Consider the following 21,500-nt stretch of genomic DNA (forward strand, 5'->3'; position numbering starts at 1 on the left):
GAAACTGCTGAATTTTGCATTCATCTCTTAATTCAAACCATTTTCCCAGTTTTTTTTTTTCTTCTCTTTTAAGTGATGGATAAGAAATACAGCTGTTCTGAACATATTTTCCTTTTTAAGTCTGTGTGGAACATGCATTAAAAATCAATGCAAACTTTGATCTCACATAGCAAAAATGGGTCTATAATGTGTTCTAAAAGATTATAAGACCAGGAATGCTTGTTTTTATTTATTTATTTCTGGTCTCTGCATATTCATGATCTTTAAAGAAGGGAAACATTCACTGTTATTGTGTTTCCTGCTCAGACTGACAGCTGCAGTGCAGTACAGGTAGCGGCAGGTGAAATGTAATGTAATATAATCTCTGATGTGGCTCGTAGGGAAATTTAGGCCAGTCTCTCATCCATCTCCACAGTTGTCCTCGATCACCTCTACTGTGCTTGCTCACATACACACACTCTCCTTTATGCAAAACACACACCTTTGTGACCGTCAGACTGCATACAGGATGGCGCCAAGGGTATTCACTTAAATTGCTTTTCTTAAGAATAAATAAATATTTTTTTCTGTAAGGCTTTCACCTAACCTGCACCCCTTGATGTTGTGTTACTGTGTTTATAACCCTGCGTCATCGAAAAGATAAAGTAAACCAAATATTCTTACATTTATAGACTGAAATTCTGAAATATTATTTGCAAGAATATACAAAAAAACTGATGTGGTAAAATGCCACTTTCTAAATTTCTCTTTTTTATAGGTTTTGTGCTCTCTGCAACCAATAATTCACCACACTTCTAAAATACTGTATAGTTTTATTGGACACACAGCCTGTGAAATCAACAACAAAAGATATGGATTTCTCCTCACATTTATATATACACCTACATACATACATACACTGTATATGAACAGTGCTAAATGCAAAAGCACTCAGACTCTTTCTTGAAATGTGTTCTCATCTCATGCAGAACTACAATCAAAATCTGTAACAGCATAAGAGGATAATAATATATGTCATATATTGGTCTCGCTAACATCTTGGAATTAGTGTTTTCAAAAATATCAGTATTACTAAAATATCTGAAACGTTTCCAATACTCCTTTTCTGCAGTATCGATACACAGATATCAGCTGCGCATTCTTTCTCTCTGACAGTGAATTGACACACACACGGCTCCTTTCACTCACTCGGCTCATTCGCTCTGTTTGAATAGTGCTTGTATTGTGCATAATTTTAGTAATTCGCACAGGTTTCGTGCTCAAACCAAAAGCACACGCACCACTGATCTATATAAGTGGCGGTCTCCTAAAGCTGCATCTCATACAGTTATCGAGTATCAAATGTACTTATTTTTCGTGGCTTATTGCACTTAAAGCTGCAGTCTGTAACTTTTCAATCAACAGTTTTGAACACTGGCTGGTTATGTACTTGCTCAAAAATTATCTAATTATCTTGATTCGATTTACAACGGTAAACTTGTAATAATGTTTTATAATAAGAGCGACATGGTGGATTTCCGCTGGAAATTCGATCATGCAGCAGTTCGTCTGTGCGTCATTACGTCACACCCGTAAACAGAAAGGAAGGAGTCCGTCCAGGCTAGTCGGTTTTATCATGTGAGGATGCTGCTGGTAGCGGCACATTTATAGCCTTTTCTCATAGCAGCTGAAATAATTAAACTTGTCTTGATGGCGGATTGTAATTCAGAAAGGTCCAAATGACAATCATCAGTGACAACTGGAGATTCACTAATAGTCAAAAGCAAAAGGCTTTGAACTGTGGAGTGGCTACAGAAATTGAAATGTAAAGGTAACGCTAATATACACTAAATACATAGTCACGCAATGCTGATGTTAACATTAACAATTTGAGAACAATATAACAGTAATAATAATTTGCATGGTTTGGCATGATCCGAGTTAAGTGATCGTTAGATTTAATCATCATTGGCAGCACAATTTATTGTAGGCCTAATGCTTTTTTCCTCAGTTGGTCAGAATAAAAGTGGAAGAAATGTTACTTGCTTGTTCAGATGATATTTTCCAGTGAAAATTCTTATATTGGTCATACTTTCAAGACGTAGAATCTGTGATTCTGAAGTACAGTATCCACACCGGTGCAGTGACTGACAGCAAGCATTAGATTCATCCACGCTGACGAGCTGTGCCGCACGTACAGATAACTGTTCCGCATATGGCTGCAATTGCAGGTTTCAAACAGAGATGGCGACAAAGAGGAAAAATTGCGAACTGCAGCTTTAAACAGTAAATACATACAAAATTGTCAAAATGCCCATTTTTCTGAGTATGCATGTAAATACAGTGAGTTTTGTAACATAAATAGTTGAGAGAAAACACACGTTGTGTAACAGTATGTTGAATCCGTGCACAAGCTCTTAAAGTGACAGCAACCTAATAAATCTGCTGTCTGTCAAGTAAATTAAAGAACAAAAGACAAAGAGAAACTCACTCACTGCTCTTGACTGAATAACCTTTGTAACTTTAGTTACAAAAGCATTAATTAGTATTCAATTTTTACAATGAAAACTATCCAGTGTTATTTTACATTTGGTTACTTTCATTTTTTGATTACTTTAATTTTGTTCTTATTTTATTACTGACTGTTTACTTCTCTCTCTTTTTAAAAATGTAGTTCAACGATTCAAATAAAGCCTCCATGTGCTGTTTGTAAGCTATTACAACATAATGAACAAAATTATTAAAACATTTGAGATATTTGTATATATATATAATATATATATATATATATATATGAGATAATAACAAATTATTTGTATGGTGATTATACATGGCAGTTTTCCCTATTGAAAATGGTATTGAATATCTATATTTTTCAAGGTATCAAAAGGAAGTTGGAAATTTCAGTATCATGACATCACTAGTTGGAATGCTCTTTGGTTTTGAATGCTTTATTTAACATCACAACAGACATAATAAATGGAATACTCAGTCAGATACACAAATGATTAGGCTATGTTTTTACCTCACTACCAGAAAATAACCTGATTCATTAATAAACACTCCATCTTTGCTTGCAAAAATGAAAAAAGATTCTAATTTTCCGTGATTATAAAACAAAGTAAATTATTAAATGAGTAAAGACAAGAGTAAATAAATAAGAAAATCGATGATCAAACAAGTAAACTATTGTTTCTTCCCCCTCCCTGGTGTTTCCTCTTGTGCACCTCTCTTTGTGGCTTTCTTTTCAGGTGAGGCGATCATCTGGTCATCTCAGGTTAGATGGCATAGAGAAAGAGACTGAGAGAACTGTCTGGTCCGCATTGGTCACTGTAATCGAAACCTGTTTGTGTGGTTGCGTGCGTGTGTGTTCGTCTGCAAACGCACATGCATGGGATGGCTGTCTTCTAGAGGTCCATGAATACTGCATGACAGAGCTTTCATTACCTCGGGCTCTGGAGTGTAAATAACAAACAGAGAATAGGGACACATTTACGGGGGTCAGGACCACACGTCACTACGTCACCTCGCTCTGCTCTGACCACACGTCTGTCAGTCTTAAATCATCCATGCATGACTACTCAGCAGGGTCAAAGTTCAAGGACTTTAGATGAACTTTGTAAATGGGCTTAGTAAGATCTATTACTGTCCTGAAGCGACAATTCAGACAACATCATTGGTTGGGTTGGCAAACTTGACTTTAGTAAGCAGTAAGTAGTCATTTAGTAGATGCTTTTATCCAAAGCAGAGTATAGCGTACATATTACACAGGCTATCCCTGTGGAAAGACCTTAGGTTAAGTGTCTTGCTCAAGGGCACAATACGCTAAATGCATGATGTGGATCTAGCAACTGGACTACCTTTTGATGGTCAGGCCTGAGCTATACCCGTCACTACCCATTAAGCCTTACCACCTCTAACAGGTGATATTGCTTGAGTTTGTCATTTCAGTTGACTTCAGAAATGACTAAAACACTTTGAGATTTAATTTTCCATACATATTAATTTAATAATATGTTCCCAATAAGCACATATTAGGCATGTCACTAGGCATCTCTGTATCTTGTATGGCTCAGAATCTTCTGAAGTGTAAAGTGTACGTGCAGAGGTGAGATGGGATCGAGTGTCGTCACCCTAAATGAGGGAAGTTAGCCGTCGCGTCACTTAGAGCGACATTAATTAAAGGCTTGCCGGAGTTACGAGGTGTCTGGAGCTGTAACAAGATCAGTCATCTATTTCCCATAAATCACAAGCACTGTCTCAAACATGAACCATTACGAATTTGTTTACTGCAGACGTATGCGCACCCCCATACAGAGCGTCATAATCAGTCTTTTTCTTTTTCTGTTCTTTCTTTTGTTTGTTTCTTTTGTTCACACACACACACATACAGTGTGCCTGTGTTGTTAAATCCACCCTCGTTTGGCAGCTGTCTGTTGTTATAGTATATTATCTGGTGGAATGGACCGTGTCGTGGGTTATTGTAACCCAAACCCTCTTCAGAACCTACTGCAGTAACCAGATCCACTGCTCGGAATGAGCAAGGATCATAATTAAATAATTGCGGCTTTGCCGTTAATTCGACCTGTAACAGGAGGCCTGTCTGGGAGAGCTCACGCTGAAACGGGAACGGAGCTGATAACGCTCCACAGCTCAGAATGTCTGAGGTTTCGCAGGTGACTGACTCAGTGTTGACCTCACCTCCATTTGACACTTAGGATGAGGACACCCCTCCTCTGAGCTCTTTTTTGTAGCGATTAAGATGCTGATAATCTGTAAATAAATACAAATGTTTAAAAGTGTCTTACTTAGACATATAGCTGTACGTCTCCGGTTGCTCTGACTTAAAACCTTAAACATAAAAAAATACAAGGATGGACATTCAGTAATTGGCATTCAAGGATGGAATGTGAAACTGTGTTTAAATGCATTAGAAAACAAATATATAATAGATAACAAATTTCACTTAGATATTTAAATTAGCTATGTATAAAGCTTTGGGGCCAGTAAAATATTGTTTTAATTTTTTAAAGAAATCTTTTATGCTCACCAATGCTGCAGTTCAGAAATGATCAAAATAAAAGTAATATTGTGAAATATTCACATGGAAAACTTTTTCTATCTGGATATGTATTTTAAAATGTAATTAATTCCTATGATGGCAAGGCTGAATTTTCAGCAGGCATTACTCTAGTCTTCAGTGTCATGTGATCACATGATCGCTCATTGACTAAATGAATATATGATGTTAGTTTACAGTACTAAATGATTTGCATTATCTTAGATATGTACATATGGACATTACTTGGATACCGTCACATCTGATAACATATTACTCTAAATTGTAATGTAGAAACATGCGTTTTCTGTAAAGCAGCTTTGAAACAATATACATTATGAAAAGCTATATTCAAATAAATGTGAGTTCAGAAAATCATTCTAATATGCTGATTTGGTGCTCAAGAAACTTCTTTTCATCACTGTTAAAAACACTGCTTAGTTTTTGTGGAAACATTATGTCTTTTACTGTCACTTTTGATCAATTTAATGTCCTTGCTCTTTCAAAAAAAAAATCTCACTGCACTCAAGTAGGGCTGGGCTATATATTGAATGCTTTTGTCACGCGCATTTCGTCAGTAAAGCCGGTTCCCTGATTACCGCTAAATCGCCATCACCTGCTTTCAAATGAAGCGGCATTTAATAGACAGAGCCGTAGATCACTGATAAGCCACGCAATATCGCATTCAATATCTATATGAATCGCCGTCAATATTGAACGCGATATTGCGTTAGTTTTTACATTGCTTTAACTTATCAAATTAATTTAAGCAATTTTCAACATTTTTTTAAGTTATACAAGATTCAACTCCTTTTTTAAGTCTGTTTCATGTCAAGTGACTACAACATCCAAGTTGATTGATTGCACTTAAAAAATTAGGGCAGCAACAGTATATATACCATTTATTTGTTTGTTTATTTATTAATGTGTGCATTGACATTAATCATAAATGTTTCCTTTTTGACAGAGCATACCACATGCTTGGGAAGAGAATTGTAGCAGTTAAGGTAAGACCAATACATTAGTTTATAAGCTTTAGAACCTCAAGCTCTGGATCTTAAAGGATTAGTCCACTTTTAAATAAACTTTTCCTGATAATTTACTCACCCCCATGTCATCCAAGATGTTCATGTCTTTCTTTCGTCAGTCGAAAAGAAATTAAGATTTTTGAGGAAAACATTCCAGGATTTTTCTCCATATAGTGGATTTCAACGGCTACCAACAGGTTGAAGGTCCAAATTGCAGTTTCAGTGCAGCTTCAAAGGGCTTTAAACGATAGAATAAGGACGAGGAATAAATAATACAACCATTTATGCTTTATAAACACAAATGATCGCCTTGAACATTCTTCCCGTTTCCACATACTTCAAAATGCTTTCGCTGAATGTTCTACGCCTTTCCTATTCTACTTACGGAACAAACGTGGCGCCAGTTTCGTTTTTTCCATGAGTAGAATAGGGAAGGCGAAAGGAATTCACTAATGCTCTATAGTAACCTTAAATAACATTTTTGTACATATTTTGTAGATTGCATTTTGGCTTAATTACTTGGCTCATAAAGAAAACCATGACATCATACCAAAGACCCAATGTATTATATTATAACTCACATTCAACTAATGCAAATCATACAGCCAGTTTGTTTTTTTAATAATAAAAAAATCTGCAGTACAGAAGAGGTGAAGTCAAGGGAGCAAGACCTCAGCGGCTCTGTTACAGGTGGATTTTACTGCGGCAGAATGCAATGAATAACTTCTGGAGATGTTAATAGTGCTCTGCTATTTGAAGAGCACAAAAGAGCAAATCCAGCACTCCTGCACGTGCCACCACAGTTAAAGGATTAGTTTACTTTCGAAAAATTTTCCTGATAATTTACTCACCCCCATGTCATCCAAGATGTTCAAGTCTAAACGGTTGAAGGTCCAAATTGCAGTTTTTTGTTTTTTTTTGTTTTTGTTTTTCGGAAAAAAATGTAAATGTATATGCTTTATAATAAACAAATGATCGTCTTGCATGTGCTTCCGCCTAAACCGCACTTCTGAAACTGCAATTTTGACCTTCAACCGTATGGAGGCCATTGAAGTCCACTATATGGAGAAAAATCCTGGAATGTTTTCATCAAAAACCTTAATATTTTTTTGACTGAATAAAGAAAGACATGAACATCTTGGATGACATGGGGGTGAGTAAATTATCAGGAAAATTTTATTTGAAAGTCAACTAATCCTTTAAGCATGTTTGTGGTCCTCAAACGCCACAGAGGTTGTTTAATTTTCCATCTTAGCTGTTCTCTGTTCTGTCATTTCTTCTGTTCTTTTCTCACATTTTATCCCTATCCCTCCCTCTCATTTACATCTGTTTAGTTTACATTTATCCTCTCACTTCTCTTATGTCTTATCTCCTATCTGTCCTCCTTTCCTTTCATTTCATCTGCTGTGTCTGCTCATCTTTCCGTCTGCACTCTGCCTGGGTTTGCTCGAGCAGGGCTATCTATTTGGCTAAGGCTGTAAGTGATCTCTGCTGAGCTTTAACTGTGTGGCCTTGCCTTACTGCCTTACCTGTAATCAATTATTTCAGTGGGAGGCTGATAATCTAACCTTAACTAAAGAAGCATTTTAGCTAGTCGCTGCTTCATTACAAAAGTGGGGAAGAGAGAGAGCAAGTGCCTTGGTTGCAACAAAAAAACTGTTTCTAGTTCAAAACTTTTGTAATATTGGACAAAAATGCAGCCTTGGAATATCTTTTTGCTTTCTTTAATGGTAGACTGTTGATTTTCCTGTCAGTACTGTTTGAAGAGAAACTCTTTGAGCATATTTCAAGCATCCATTCTCAACCTCGAAGCAAGCTGAAACAAGTATTGATGCAGTTCATGTAGATGATTACAGTCAGAAAAGTATTCCCCTTTTGAATGACTGCTTATGTTTGCAAGTTATATTATCTGTGTAAAATTGTGGCAATGGTGGGCAGAGAGTCTAGTATTGCATATATTGGTTTGATATAATTTATTTTTACTTAAGAGTTTGGGTGTAAATGGGTTTCAGTGCTTATCTGATAAATAGTTATCTAATAAAGTTTGATTTGAGTGTGTTCGTTCAAACGAGGGCCTTGTGCTTGTTTTCCAGGTTATTCCTTTAGACATCACGGTGGAGCTGCAGAAGCAAATCATGTCAGAGCTTGAGATCCTTTATAAGGTCTGATCCTTTTTTTCCTCCGTGCTTGATTACTTAATCTGTGTCTTTATGATGTTATTTTCAATGCACTTCAGTCCTCTTTTCAGTGGATAAGAGCAGTGATCTAATTTCAAAAATGTGCACACCCACAATGCTGTATTCTCTCTCAATTACTCTAATTAAACTTAGAGCATTTTGCCCTCTTTCTTAAGCACTCAAGTGTCACTTTGTGAGCTTTTTGACCTTGACACTGCCAATACTTGAGTGAGAGATGAATATAGCCTTAAGAATTAAAAGTAACGTGCATAAATACTCTAAATAATTTGCTTTGTACTCCTCACTTTATTCTTGATTAAGTTTGGAGTCCTTTTCCAGGTGAAAACCAAGTTTGTTTAAAGCTATGTGTGGTTTCAGCTTTCTGATTAGGTGTTTGAGGTATATGACTGTGATAAGTATGAAAGAAGTGTCATGAATTATTCAGGGATCAGTGCCTGTGTAGTTTAGGCCATCTGCTCCAGTAACCTGCTCTGACAACAGCTGCTAGATAGACTTTAATTTATACCAATCACTCTTTGCAACAACGAGCCAATCACATCGAATAATCAGCCAGTTTCACATGTTGAATGGAATAGTATTGCGTCAGTAGCATCACATGGCTTACTATAAATAACTACCAACCAAATACTTAATGAAAACAATTAGTCTCATTTTTTCAACAGTGGTATATTTTTCTTAATAATAAAGTGTCATTCACAGCCATCAGCTGAATCATTCAAATTAGTCAATAAACGGTTGGCCTAAAAGTATTAAAAAATGTTCTTGTCATAACCATAAAGACATGTTTATATCACTACAGTGCCATAAACTAGCACAGATTTCACAAATGTGCCTTTGATCAAAAAAAGGTAAAAAAAAAAAAATACCGACCCCAAACTTCTGAACGGTAGTGTACATTTGTGATAGTTCTGATATATTTGATTGTGTTGTTTACAGTGTGATTCTCCATACATCATAAAGTTCTACAGTGCTTTCTTTGTGGAGAACAGAATATCAATATGCACTGAGTTTATGGATGGTGAGTCTCATCTGTTTTGACATTGTCAGGTATTTGGGAGTCAACATTTGCACAGGAAGAGATTGCTCAGCATATCTACAAATTGAACCGAATTGTTTGTTTTTGATGTAGGGGGCTCACTGGATGTCTACTGGAGAATCCCAGAGCATGTATTGGGCAGGATTGCTGTTGCGGTAAGTCCTTTCAAGTCATGAAATTGTTGTCAAGTAAGCATATCAGGGAATTTTGAAAAGCTGAGAGATATCGGCATATCCAAGAATGTGTTAATAATGTATGTGTGTTTTGTCTTTGTAACACTTTATTAGTGCTGAATTGTCATTTGCTTCCAGTTCTGACCCCCATTACCCTCTCCCTCACGCTTTCTCACAATAATCAAAGATATGCCACTGTTTAGATAATTTACAGCTCTATCCACTACAGACAACAGATGTAGACGCTCATACCCTTTTGAGTCTCTTCTGAGTCTGTTTTCAATGAGTATGGGTGTTTGTGTGTGTCTCTATAGGTGGTAAAAGGATTAACATACCTCTGGAGCCTAAAGATTTTACACAGAGGTGAGAAAGCCACTTTTATGTCACTTTTAATGCGTCTGAAATAATAATAAATATTTTCTATCCATGTAAGAACTTAATTTAGGCATGTGTATTTAGAAGTAAATTAAGTACACTACTGTTTAAAAGTTAAGGGCCAGTAAGATTTCTTTTTAAAGAAATTAATACTTTTATTTAGCAAGGGTGCATTCAATTGATCAAAAGACATTTTATAAAGGTACAAAAGATTTTCATTTCAAATAAATGTGGTTTCTTTGTACTTTTTTCATTCATCAAATAAAAAATGTATCACGATTTCCACAAAAATATTAAGCAGCAGAAACTATTTTCAACATTAATAAGAAGAAATATTTCTTGAGCACATGATTCTTCATCATATTAGAATGATTCCTGATGGATCATGTGAAACTGGAGACTGCAGTAATGCTGCTGAAAATTCAGCTTTGCCATCACAAGAATTTTGAGAAAATTTATTTAAATAGAAATCAGTTATTTTAAATTGTAGTAATATTTCACAATAAAACAGTTTTACTTTTATTAGTTTATTTTTTTTTTAAATCAAGCGTGTAGTCTTGGTGTAGATAAGAGACTTTCAAAACAATAAAAAAATCTTACCGAAACCAAACTTTTAAAGTAGTGTATGTGAAAATACATATTTGTGTAGTAATGACCTAAATTGTGTAATCATATTACAGAAATCAAGTATTCATAATTAGACATTTTACAGAGTCAGATTAGTTTTTATGTATTGTGTGACACAATAATGTGTAATCCATTTGTTGTTTATTAATTTGTAATTTACTTATTGTGCCACTAATTTTCAAAACAGACATACAGAAATGACTTTCAAAGAAGACACACACATATAATTAAATGGTTAGTTCACCCAAAAAGTTCATTTATTACTCACCCTCATGCTGTTCCACACCTGTAAGATCTTCGTTCATCTTCAAAACACAAATTAAGATATTTTTGTTGAAATCCGATGGCTCAGTGAGGCCTCCATAGCCAGCAATGACATTTCCTCTTATAATTAATATTATAAAGCGACGAGAATATTTTTGGTGCGCTAAAAAAACAAAATAACAACTTATATAGTGATGGCCGATTTCAAAACACTGCTTCAGGAAGCTTCGGAGTGTTATGATTCTTCTGTGTCGAATCATGATTCGGATCAAGTGTCAATCCGCCAAACTGCTGAAATCACATGACTTTGGCGCTCCGAACCACTGATTCGACACACTGATTCATTATACTCCGAAGCTTAATGAAGCAGTGTTTTGAAATCGACCATCACTAAATAAATTTAGTTTTTTTGGCGCACTAAAAATATTCTCGTCACTTTATAATATTAATATTGAACCACTGTACTCACATGAACTGATTTAAATATGTTTTTAGTACATTAATGGATCTTGAGAGAGGAAATGTCATTGCTGGCTATGGAGGTCTCACTGAGACATCGGATTTCAACAGAAATATCTTAATTTGCGTTCCAAAGATTAATGAAGGTCTTACGGGTGTGGAACGGCATGAGGGTGAGTAATAAATGACATTGTTTTCATTTTTGTCTGAACTAACCCTTTAATTAACTAGTTGACTATGAATGAAGAGTATTGGTTAAATTTACATCAATTTGACCTGTCTGTCAAATAACACTGCAGGAGTAATCTAGTCAGAATGGTATTAGATGCTGAAATACTCTGATATTTTGTGTCTCTGTTTAAATGCATTATTTCTCTGTGCAGATGTGAAACCCTCCAACATGCTGGTTAACACACGGGGTCAGGTCAAACTGTGTGACTTTGGAGTCAGCACGCAGGTATGTTTTAATTTGTATCCTGTGGTCATTTTGTGCATGTTTTTCTGCATGAATGTGTATACTCACACAAGTGCTTCTCATGTTGTGTATGTTGTGAGCACAGATCAGATCAGCCTTTGTCCTATCAGTCTCCATGTCTCTGTTCTCTTCTTCGTCTCATTCCTCCAGGGACTTCTTGCCTTTGCTCCCTAACCCCCAGATACCCCCTAGATTGCTCCTCTCTTCTCACTTCTCTCTCTTTCTAATTACCACATTGAGCATATATTCAGTGCATGTGAGAGACGGCATCTGCGTGTGGCTGGAGACAATAGCTCAGACTGAGAAAGTCAGCATTAGTCTCTCCACCTCTAATACGCTCAGGAGTTCAACAATGGGGCCCAATCACTCCAAACAGCACTCTTTTAATTAATATTCATACCCATGTTCCCCAAAGAGATTCCAGTTGATGCTGACCCCTGGATGAGGTGCATGTGTGCGTTCTCCTCTGTGCCCGTTCAGACCATGACACTGTATAGTAAACCTATGTCTCTCTTATTCACTTACACACACACGCACACCGACGCACGTCAGGCAGCGGGGGAACGCTCTCATTATGTTTGTCCTGTCATTGCTGACATGTGCCATTGTGCCCGGATCTCACTGTCTCTCCCCTGTGAGAGTACAGACTAAAATTAAACCAGGCTGGCATTTCAATAACACTTCACAATAACACACTCTTTTCAGTAGATTTAAATCAGTTCCTCTTACTGTGTCCTTTAGCTTATGGCAGAGAGCTCAGGTCATCTGCTGGCACATCTGTATTGAATTTCAATGTTTTTAAACAGATAATAACTGTGCTGCTTGTATCAGAGGACTGAATGTGTCAGCTTCTCTATATTATTGTTGACTGTACACATAATGTTTAGGGGATAATGTTTCACTTTTGAGGTTGTGTGTCTGTGATGTACTGGATATCCAATGCTGTCACTGCTATTAGGATGAGTAAAAGGAGTCTGTTTGTTAGGTAGTTTTGAAGGTAACACTTTACAATAAGGTTCAATTCATTGACATTTAGTTAATGCATAAAGTATCATGATCAACAGTGTTTTTACAGTATTTATCAATGTAGTTTAATGTGAATTTCTGAGTGCACTAATACATTTGTAGTTTTAAGTATAAATGAATGTTAATGTAATATGAACTAACATGAACTGGTAATTAAGTAATATATATTAGGGGTGGGAATCTTTAGGCACCTCACGATCCAATTCTGATTCTGGGAGTCACAATCCGATTCCAAAAGGATTCTTGATCTTGTTTTTTTCTTATTTATTATTATTTCGTAACCCTAATTTTTTTTAAAAACTACTTTTTAAATAATTACTAGTTTAAAAATGTAATACAATTGTATGTTAAGATTTTTAAGTAGAGGCTATAAACAGCTTCAAAACATAAAAACAAGTAGTCTGATAAATAATAATAAAGAGGAACAATGAAGCAATAAACAAAGAGTGCTCTCAGTATTTAAGAGTATCTGAACGTTTTCCATTCAAAAGCTGTGAGGGATTTTTCTCTTTCTCAGCTTTACAGTTGTTTGATTATTACTGATGTCATCCTTGACAGCGAAAGATCTAATAAGCTGCATTCACAATAATGCACAGATCTGACTTTCAGTTACATTAATTTGCGTCATAAAAGCATTTTCAGATTCAAGCACATAACCACTTACACGTACACGGAGTCGCGCACAGCCACTTGCGCGAGCGCTCTTCACAAAGCGCACGTGGGTGTTTGAAATTGAAAGCAGCCTTCTGTCAGTGAGTTTCGTATTTATAAAATATAAGCCCACAGCATTCCAAACAACATAAATGATGCCTTCGTAGAGCATTTGTAAGGAAAATAGGCCTACAGGCGGGTGAGAACGCAAACCGCAAGCGCCACATCAAGCAAAGCGCGGTTTTCCCACAGCGCATATCCTGTGCAATGAACCACGTGAATGTCTGTGCATGTAATTCACTCAAGCCTTTCCGAACTGTATGAAAGATTATTTTATAGAAGGTTCAAGTTGTGTGTGTATGAAAGGAAATGGAAACAAGCAGAATAGGGGTGTTTCTGACGGTGCGTGTCCACTGGCGTGGAGCAAGCGTTTTCAGTTCATTCCTATGGAAGTTGAGCTTCTTCAGGCTCGTGAGTGAGAGTGAAGCTCAACTTCCATATGAATGAATTGAAAACGCTCGCTCTGCTCCGCGCCAGTGGACATGCACCATAAAGCATACGCAGCATCATCTTGCAACTGCGTTTAAGAACTCTTTGGAGAGAGAATTGCGATGCGTCAATGCATCGATTTTTTTTTTTTTTTTTTTTTCACCCCTAATAAATATATATATATATATATATATATATATATATATATATATATATATATATATATATATATATATATATATATATATATATATATATATATATGAACCTAGATTTGTAAACACTGTAAGTAAGTGTTGTTCATTATTTAATAAATGTAACATTTGAATTAAAGGGATAGTTCACCCAAAAATGAAAATTTGAGGTTTATCTGCTTACCCCCAGTGCATCCAAGATGTAGGTGACTTTTTTTCTTCAGTTGAATGCAAATTATGATTTTTAACTGCAACCGCTGCCGTCTGTCAGTCAAATAATAGCAGTAGATGGGAACTTCAACTATAACAGTGAATAAAACTTGCTTAGACAAATCAAAATTAAAACCTGCGGCTCGTGACGACACATTAATGTCCTAAGACACGAAACGATCGGTTTGTGTGAGAAACCGAACATTATTTATATAATTTTTACCTCTAATACACCACTATGTCCAACTTTGTTCAGCTTCCTGTTAGTGAGGTCAAAAAACGCGTTGTGATGACGGAAGTGATGTCTCGCCCATATACTTCAATGAGCGCGAGACATCACTTCCGTTGTCAGAGCGTGATCAGACCTCACTAGCCGGAAGCTGAACGAAGTTGGACATAGTGGTGTATTAGAGGTAAAAAATGATATAAATACTGTTCGGTTTCTCACACAAACCGATCGTTTCGTGTCTTAGGACATCAATGTGCCGTCACGAGCCGCAGGGTTTAATTTGGATTTGTCTATGGAAGTTTTTTCGACTCTTATTGTTCAAGTTCCCAATCACTGCTATTATTTGACTGACAGACGGCAGCGGTTAAAGTTAAAAATCATAATTTGCGTTCGACTGAAGAAAAAAAGTCCTCTACATCTTGGATGCCCTGGGGGTAAGCAGATAAACATCAAATTTTCATTTTTGGGTGAACTATCCCTTTAATGCTAAAAAATTTAAACTTACTGTGAAGGGTTACCATTTTTAATAGGAATGCACTGAAATGAAAATTCTGAGCCGAAACTGAAATTTCTTGATGCACTTGACCGAAACGGAAAATATCCTTTTTTAATCATTTTTTTATTTTTTTTTTATTTAAATTATTTCAACTGTGCAGAGTGCAAACACAAAGCAGAACATTGAACAGAGCAAGAATTACCGATACAGAATTATCTGCTCGGCCAGAGCCCCTTCGAAGTCGTGCATGTTTGGAATTGGTGCCGCTCGCAAAGTTACAAATAATGCTACGCAAGAGTGATACCTGAGCGCTGAACACCGAGGGCTAGGACGGCATATACGTTTGCCCTTTATTCTCTTTCGGCCAAAATCTGAAAATGCAATTTTCGGCCGATAATTTTGTCCACTGAAAATTTCGGTGCATCCCTAATTTTTTATGTATTTACAGTGCTCAGCATAAATCAGTACACCCCCTTTGAAAAGTAACATTTTAAACAATATCTCAATGAACACAAAAACAATTTCCAAAATGTTGACAAGACTAAGTTTTAATATAACATCTGTTTAACTTATAACATGAAAGTAAGGTTAATAAAATAACTTTGAGAACTAAATTTTCAGTTTTACTCAAATTAGGGTGATGCAAAAATGAGTACACCCCACTGAAAGTCTCTGGAGCAAAGCTAAATTTTAGTCTACAAATGTCTAATTTAACAAGATTTCAACCACAGGTGAGTCTAATATTCATTACACAGGTGTCCAGCAGACAGCTGACTATAAAAGGGTGTTAAAACCCTTCCCATTTCATGCTGTCAGCAATGGCACCACATGGAAGAGAAATGTCACAAGACCTGAGAAAGAAAATAATTTCTTTACACCAGAAAGGTGAAGGCTACAAGAAGATCAGCAAAGCTTTACTTATTAGTCAAAATACTGTAGCAAAAGTGGTACAAAAATTTTAAAAAAGATGGAACTTCAACCTTCTCACAGAGACGTCCAGGTCGTCCACGGAAGTTAACACTAAGATAAATGTTTTTGGAAGTGATGGCTTCAAAACTGTATGGCGTCGCAAAGGTGAGGAATACAAAGGAAAAAGCATGGTGCCTACAGTGAAACATGGCGGTGACAGTGTCCTTATGTGGGGCTGCATGAGTGCTGCTGGTGTCGGGAGCTGCATTTCACTGATGGCATCATGAATTCACAGATGTACTGCTCTATACTGAAAGAGAAGATGCTACCATCACTCCATGCCCTTGGTCGTCGTGCACTTTTCCAACATGACAATGATCCTAAACACACATCTAAGGCCACTGTTGGATTTCTGAAGAAGAACAGGGTGAAAGTGATTCAGTGGCTCCTGATCTGAACCCAGTTAAACACCTATAGTGAATTCTGAAGAGACAAGTTGAGCATCACTCTCCATCCAGCATCCAGTCTCTAAAAGAGGTCATTCTTGAATAATGGAAAAAGATTGATGTTGCAAAATGTCGCCAACTTGTTCATTCCATGTCTAGAAGTCTTGGTGCTGTCATTAAAAATCATTGAGGCCATACAAACTACTAGATGTAGTAGTTTTTGTTGTAGGGTGTACTCATTTGTGCATCACCCTAATTTGAGTAAAACTGAAAAATGTGTAATCTAAGTTATATGATTATCCTTACTTTCATGTTATAAGTTAAACAGATGTTATATTAAACTTAGTCTTGTCAACATTTTGGAAATTGTTTTTATGTTCATTGAGATATTGTTTAAAATGTTACTTTTCAAAGGGGGTGTAATCATTTACGCTGAGCACTGTATCTCTTGTCTTGTCCTTTAAAATGAAAACTGTGATAGTACTGCATTACTATTACTATTGTTCATACTTAGGATTAGAGATTTGAACAAACCCATAATGCTTAATTTAAGAATAAAATTTAGTACTTATAAGGATAGTTTACCCAAAAATCATCTGTCATCAGTTATTCACCCTCATGTTGTTCCAAATCTACATGACTGTAGAACACAAAATAAAATATTTTGAAAAATATTGGTAACCAAATTGTTTCTTAAAATACAGTTGTGGTCAGGATTATTGTCATCCTTGGTAAATATGATCAAAGATGGCTGTAAAAAATAAATCATTTTTTGCAGCAAATGGGGATAAAAAGTGCCCCATGCCCATGGTTAAATCTACTGCTGGATCTTTATTGTTGTGGGCCTATTTTTCTGCTGGAGGTCCTGGACATCTTGTTCAGATACATGGTATCATGGATTCTATCAAATACCGACAGATAAAAAATCATAACCTGACCAAAACAATGTTCCAAAACAAACATCAAATCAACACGAGCACAAAATGTCACTGAGCACAAAATGAAGCTTCTGCCATGGCCATCCCAGTCCCCTGACCTGAACCCTAAGAAAATTGAGTGGAGTGAACTGAAGAGAAGAAGCACCAACATGGAGCTGGGAATCTGAAGGATCTGGAGAGATTCTGTATGAAGGATCGGTCTCTGATCTCTTGTCAGGTGTTTTCCAAACTCATCAGGCATTATAGGAGAAGACTCAGAGCTGTTATCTTGGCACAAGGAGGCTGAAAAAAAGTATTGAATAAAAGGGTGTCAATAATTGTGGCCAATGTGTTTTGGAGAAAAGTATTTATTACATAGTGAGATTTTCCCCACATTTGTTCGTTTACTATTTATGATTCTTTTACGTCATTGAAAGGTTAGATTTTTGTGAATTTTTTTAATAATTTTTTTTTTAATAAAGATTTATCTTTACAGGCTGCTTTCTTCATATATACCAAGTGTGACAATAATTCTGACCACAACTGTATCTTCTTTTCAATGATTGACAGCTACAGTTATAGACAGCTTTTCATTATTATTATTTTTTTATTATGTCTTTTTTATGTCTTGCTGCTAAGTACACAATGCAAAGTTTCAGGAGTGAGATCCATATTTAAATGCTTGGCTGAATCTTAAATTGTAATGCTTGACAGTGATAACCATGGCAATGGACAGGACAAAAAATGTCAAAACAGATCTGCGAAGGCCAAGGTGCTGTACCAAAGAACCATTAATTTTTTTTTTGGAATTGGCACCAATTACTGAATTTTTGGTGTTGTGACAACACCTTTGCACTGAATAATCACCACAGTAGAAGAATTCTGGTCACACACTTGATATTTCCTCTTTTTGATGTTCTAGTTGATTTCCTGCTAAAAATATTGCAGTAACACTTTGTTTTACAGTGTTCTTGTTAAACATGTTACATGTACTTACTATATTAAAAACAGTGAATTGTGCATAATTACATGCCACTAATTACATGTTGTTAATTGATAGTACTTAAATGTATAATTACACTGTAACAAGGACACCTTAAAATGCTTAAAAAAAAAATATTTCTCCTGCTTTCTTCCACAGCTGGTGAACTCCATTGCTAAAACATATGTCGGAACCAATGCATACATGGCGGTAAGCAGCATTCATTTGTTACAGTGTTTCTTTTCTGATTTTTTATTATCTTACTGGAATAGAGAAGGCATAGGTCTTTCTTTAAGTCAAACATATTTAGTTGTAAAAGCTGTCAGTCAAGTATCTGTCTATAATGCACACAAAACAATTAAATGCCTTTTACGGAAAAATGTAATGCTTTCAGAAGTATAATTTTCACACATGCACACACACATACAGTCAACAGAGCTTGTTAACTAGCTCACACAAGAACCACCACACAAAGTGTATGAATGTGTATGTGACATTGAGTGCCAGTTAATAGTTCTTCTTGTGTCTGTGTGTCTTTGCTTCCATAGCCAGAGCGGATATCTGGGGAACAGTATGGTATTCACTCAGATGTGTGGAGCGTAGGCATCTCTTTCATGGAGGTAAATCAGTCATATAATAATTTCTTAAAAATGCCCACAAATAGGGGTGGGTGATATACTGGCAGACATGATTAACCGGTAGAAATTTGTCAACCGGTAGAGATTTTGGACTATCTTCTCTATCACGGTTACACTCATGAGACTTTTGCTGTGCTACGCTGGCATGAAAGCTTATCATTTGAATGCGTTTTTAAGCAAGATATATATTGGTATCGTGAAATAAAATTACTCATATCATTATATAAGATTTTGGTCACATTGCCCACCCCTACCCACATATACATATGGTCCAGCATTCATAGTTTGAGTGGACTGGTGTCTTAGTGTTTCTGCTGAGTGCTGTTGATAGTCCCTGCAGGCAGCCTGTCCAAACAGATGTTGGCCTACAGCTATGCATGGATCACACTCGAGATCTCCCACTGACTGCAACACACACACACACACACACACACACTTATGCTCTGCTATCCTTTTGGATCCTCTCCCCTTGGTTTCCCATTAGAGCATAGAGTAAGGAATGAGATTTTGTGTTTGTGGTTTCTTTATATTAAAAAAAGAGAATTAATAAATTCTATGGGTGTTTATTAAAGAGGAAAATGTGTGTATGTGTGTGTGTGTGTAGTGAAACATTAAAGAAAATGTGTGTGTGTCTAACAGTGAAAGATGCGGAGTCAGTGTGGCAAAACGCTATCAATCACTCAGCCAGCAGAACGTCCAGTAATTAGAGTGCTGTGTTCTCTAGTTCAGAGGTGTGTGTGTGTGTGTGTGTTTATGTGTGTGTGTTCCCAAAAAAGAAAAGAGCTGTAAGACTATAGTGAATTTTTCTGTAATGGATGTTTTTCTAAGCAGAATCCAGCAGCATGAAATGTACGTATGAGTGGATTAGATTTTAGTATGGTTGTTTGACTCGTGTACTGAAAATGCCGTGCTGGTAGTTCTCATTGATTCCCATTTTGTAATTGTCAGCGCTTCTCATTGGCTGTGATGAATTGTTATTGTATCCCTCGAGTCAATCCCTTGATTGCATTTATCAATATTGTTAGATATTATCAGTGAGGTGTTTAGGGAGGGAAATATCAGGGGTCATATGGATTGACATTATCATGAGTTGATGAACAGTATATTGATCTGATTATGATTTAGTATTGACCTTATCATGTTGTTAGGGACGTGATCGATTCAGCTTGGCTCCTGGAATGTTTAAGCAGTTTGGGTGAAGTACCTCTGTGTTCTGTTGGCAGATTTCTTAACCAATGAACTGAACTCACCTCCTGAACCGAGATGGGTATGCTAGATTTAATAAATGAATGCACTGTGGTTTGAGTTGAATTAATTTTCTAAATGTAACTGTAATGTAGTCAAAGTACAGTATGGTTTGACGATAGTTTAGTTTGACTTTTGCTTTTGCTGCTTGATCTGCATCTGTTCATGTTCTCCAGCATGTGCTGTAATCTTCACAGATTAACGCTTGCTGAAGTACGTACACCTGCTGTGATTCTGGGATGTAGGCAGGATTGATCATTTTACTGCTCCTTAAACCCTTGTGAAAAAGAAGTGCCCTTAATTGTATTCAATGTGCACTTGTACATGGTTTTTCCTGCATTGAAAATATTTTGGCGGCCACCAAAATGAATTTTTGTCCCACCAAAGATTTATTTGATCATTAAGTGTGATTTTGTTCAGTACGCTTGTGAATCCTTTCATTATAACCAACAAAGTATAAACATAATGTCAATAAGAGATTCATTGCAAAGCATAGAGTAGATAGCTTCATTGATTATATCGCAAAAGTGCAGCTGAAAAAAAAGCACTTCTGTTGTAACAATTCAAATTCTGTTTTAAATTCTAGCTTTGATTGTCCAGAAATCTATCATAGCTGTATATGTGAAAGCTCACATGCTAATCCAGGTGTTTGTGAGTGAGTGTGTATGTGAATATACCTGTGTGCTTCATTAAAAGGTAACTTTTCCCCTGTCCTTTCATTCGCAGTTGGCACTGGGCTCTTTTCCATATCCACAGGTGAGTCTGCTTCATCAAACCAGATACCAGTTTAACCAATTTAATGCTCAGCTCTTGAATACTCAACATTTCTTTGCCCTGGAGGCACGGCGGACACCCGTTCCCTCATGATCTTAACTTATAGGCAGTAATTACCTAGCTGTTCATCCTGTAACTGCTTATATCCCACCCTTGTTTGCTCATCTTACATTACATACAATCCTGCTGACTCACTCCATTCCTCAATCCCATCAACCCTATAATCAGATTTCATGCAGGGATTTGTCAAGATTATCCCATTTTAAGAAAGACAAACCCGTATTATAATCCGGATTCATTTGGAGGGTTCCCAGTTTAGGAACCACATGGCACCTATGCATGACACATGTCAATTTATGGTGCCTACAGTGTATTTAATGTACTTAGTTTTACTTATTTAATTAAACTGTGCCAAAAATAGTGTTGTTTTTGGGACAATTATAACTGTATTTGCTAAATTTTCTTCTATTTCACAAGATGATTGTCCTGAAAGCAACTTTAATGAATAAGTGAGATCTAAACTGGTATTGTTCTGATACTTTCTATATAACTTGTTGTTTTGTTTATTAACAGCAGACTGAGTTTATGATTCTTAGCACTTCTCAACATCTTAGTCTGTTA

General features: G+C 36.3%; 1 protein-coding gene across 2 annotated transcripts in view; it reads left to right on the top strand.

Annotated features, from left to right (window-relative positions):
- The window catches only part of map2k5 (mitogen-activated protein kinase kinase 5), a 69,699-nt gene that overhangs the window by 16,353 nt on the left and 31,846 nt on the right, over window positions 1–21,500 (top strand). For both annotated transcript variants that reach the window (XM_067400733.1, XM_067400734.1), the window contains exons 9-17: window positions 6,006–6,045; window positions 8,160–8,228; window positions 9,201–9,282; window positions 9,394–9,455; window positions 9,788–9,836; window positions 11,582–11,655; window positions 18,382–18,432; window positions 18,771–18,842; window positions 20,832–20,861. In XM_067400733.1, the coding sequence (XP_067256834.1) occupies window positions 6,006–6,045; window positions 8,160–8,228; window positions 9,201–9,282; window positions 9,394–9,455; window positions 9,788–9,836; window positions 11,582–11,655; window positions 18,382–18,432; window positions 18,771–18,842; window positions 20,832–20,861 (529 nt within the window). The remainder of the gene's footprint in view (window positions 1–6,005; window positions 6,046–8,159; window positions 8,229–9,200; window positions 9,283–9,393; window positions 9,456–9,787; window positions 9,837–11,581; window positions 11,656–18,381; window positions 18,433–18,770; window positions 18,843–20,831; window positions 20,862–21,500) is intronic.

The sequence above is a fragment of the Chanodichthys erythropterus genome, chromosome 11 (genome assembly GCF_024489055.1).
Source record: "Chanodichthys erythropterus isolate Z2021 chromosome 11, ASM2448905v1, whole genome shotgun sequence".
Classification (NCBI taxonomy): domain Eukaryota; kingdom Metazoa; phylum Chordata; class Actinopteri; order Cypriniformes; family Xenocyprididae; genus Chanodichthys; species Chanodichthys erythropterus.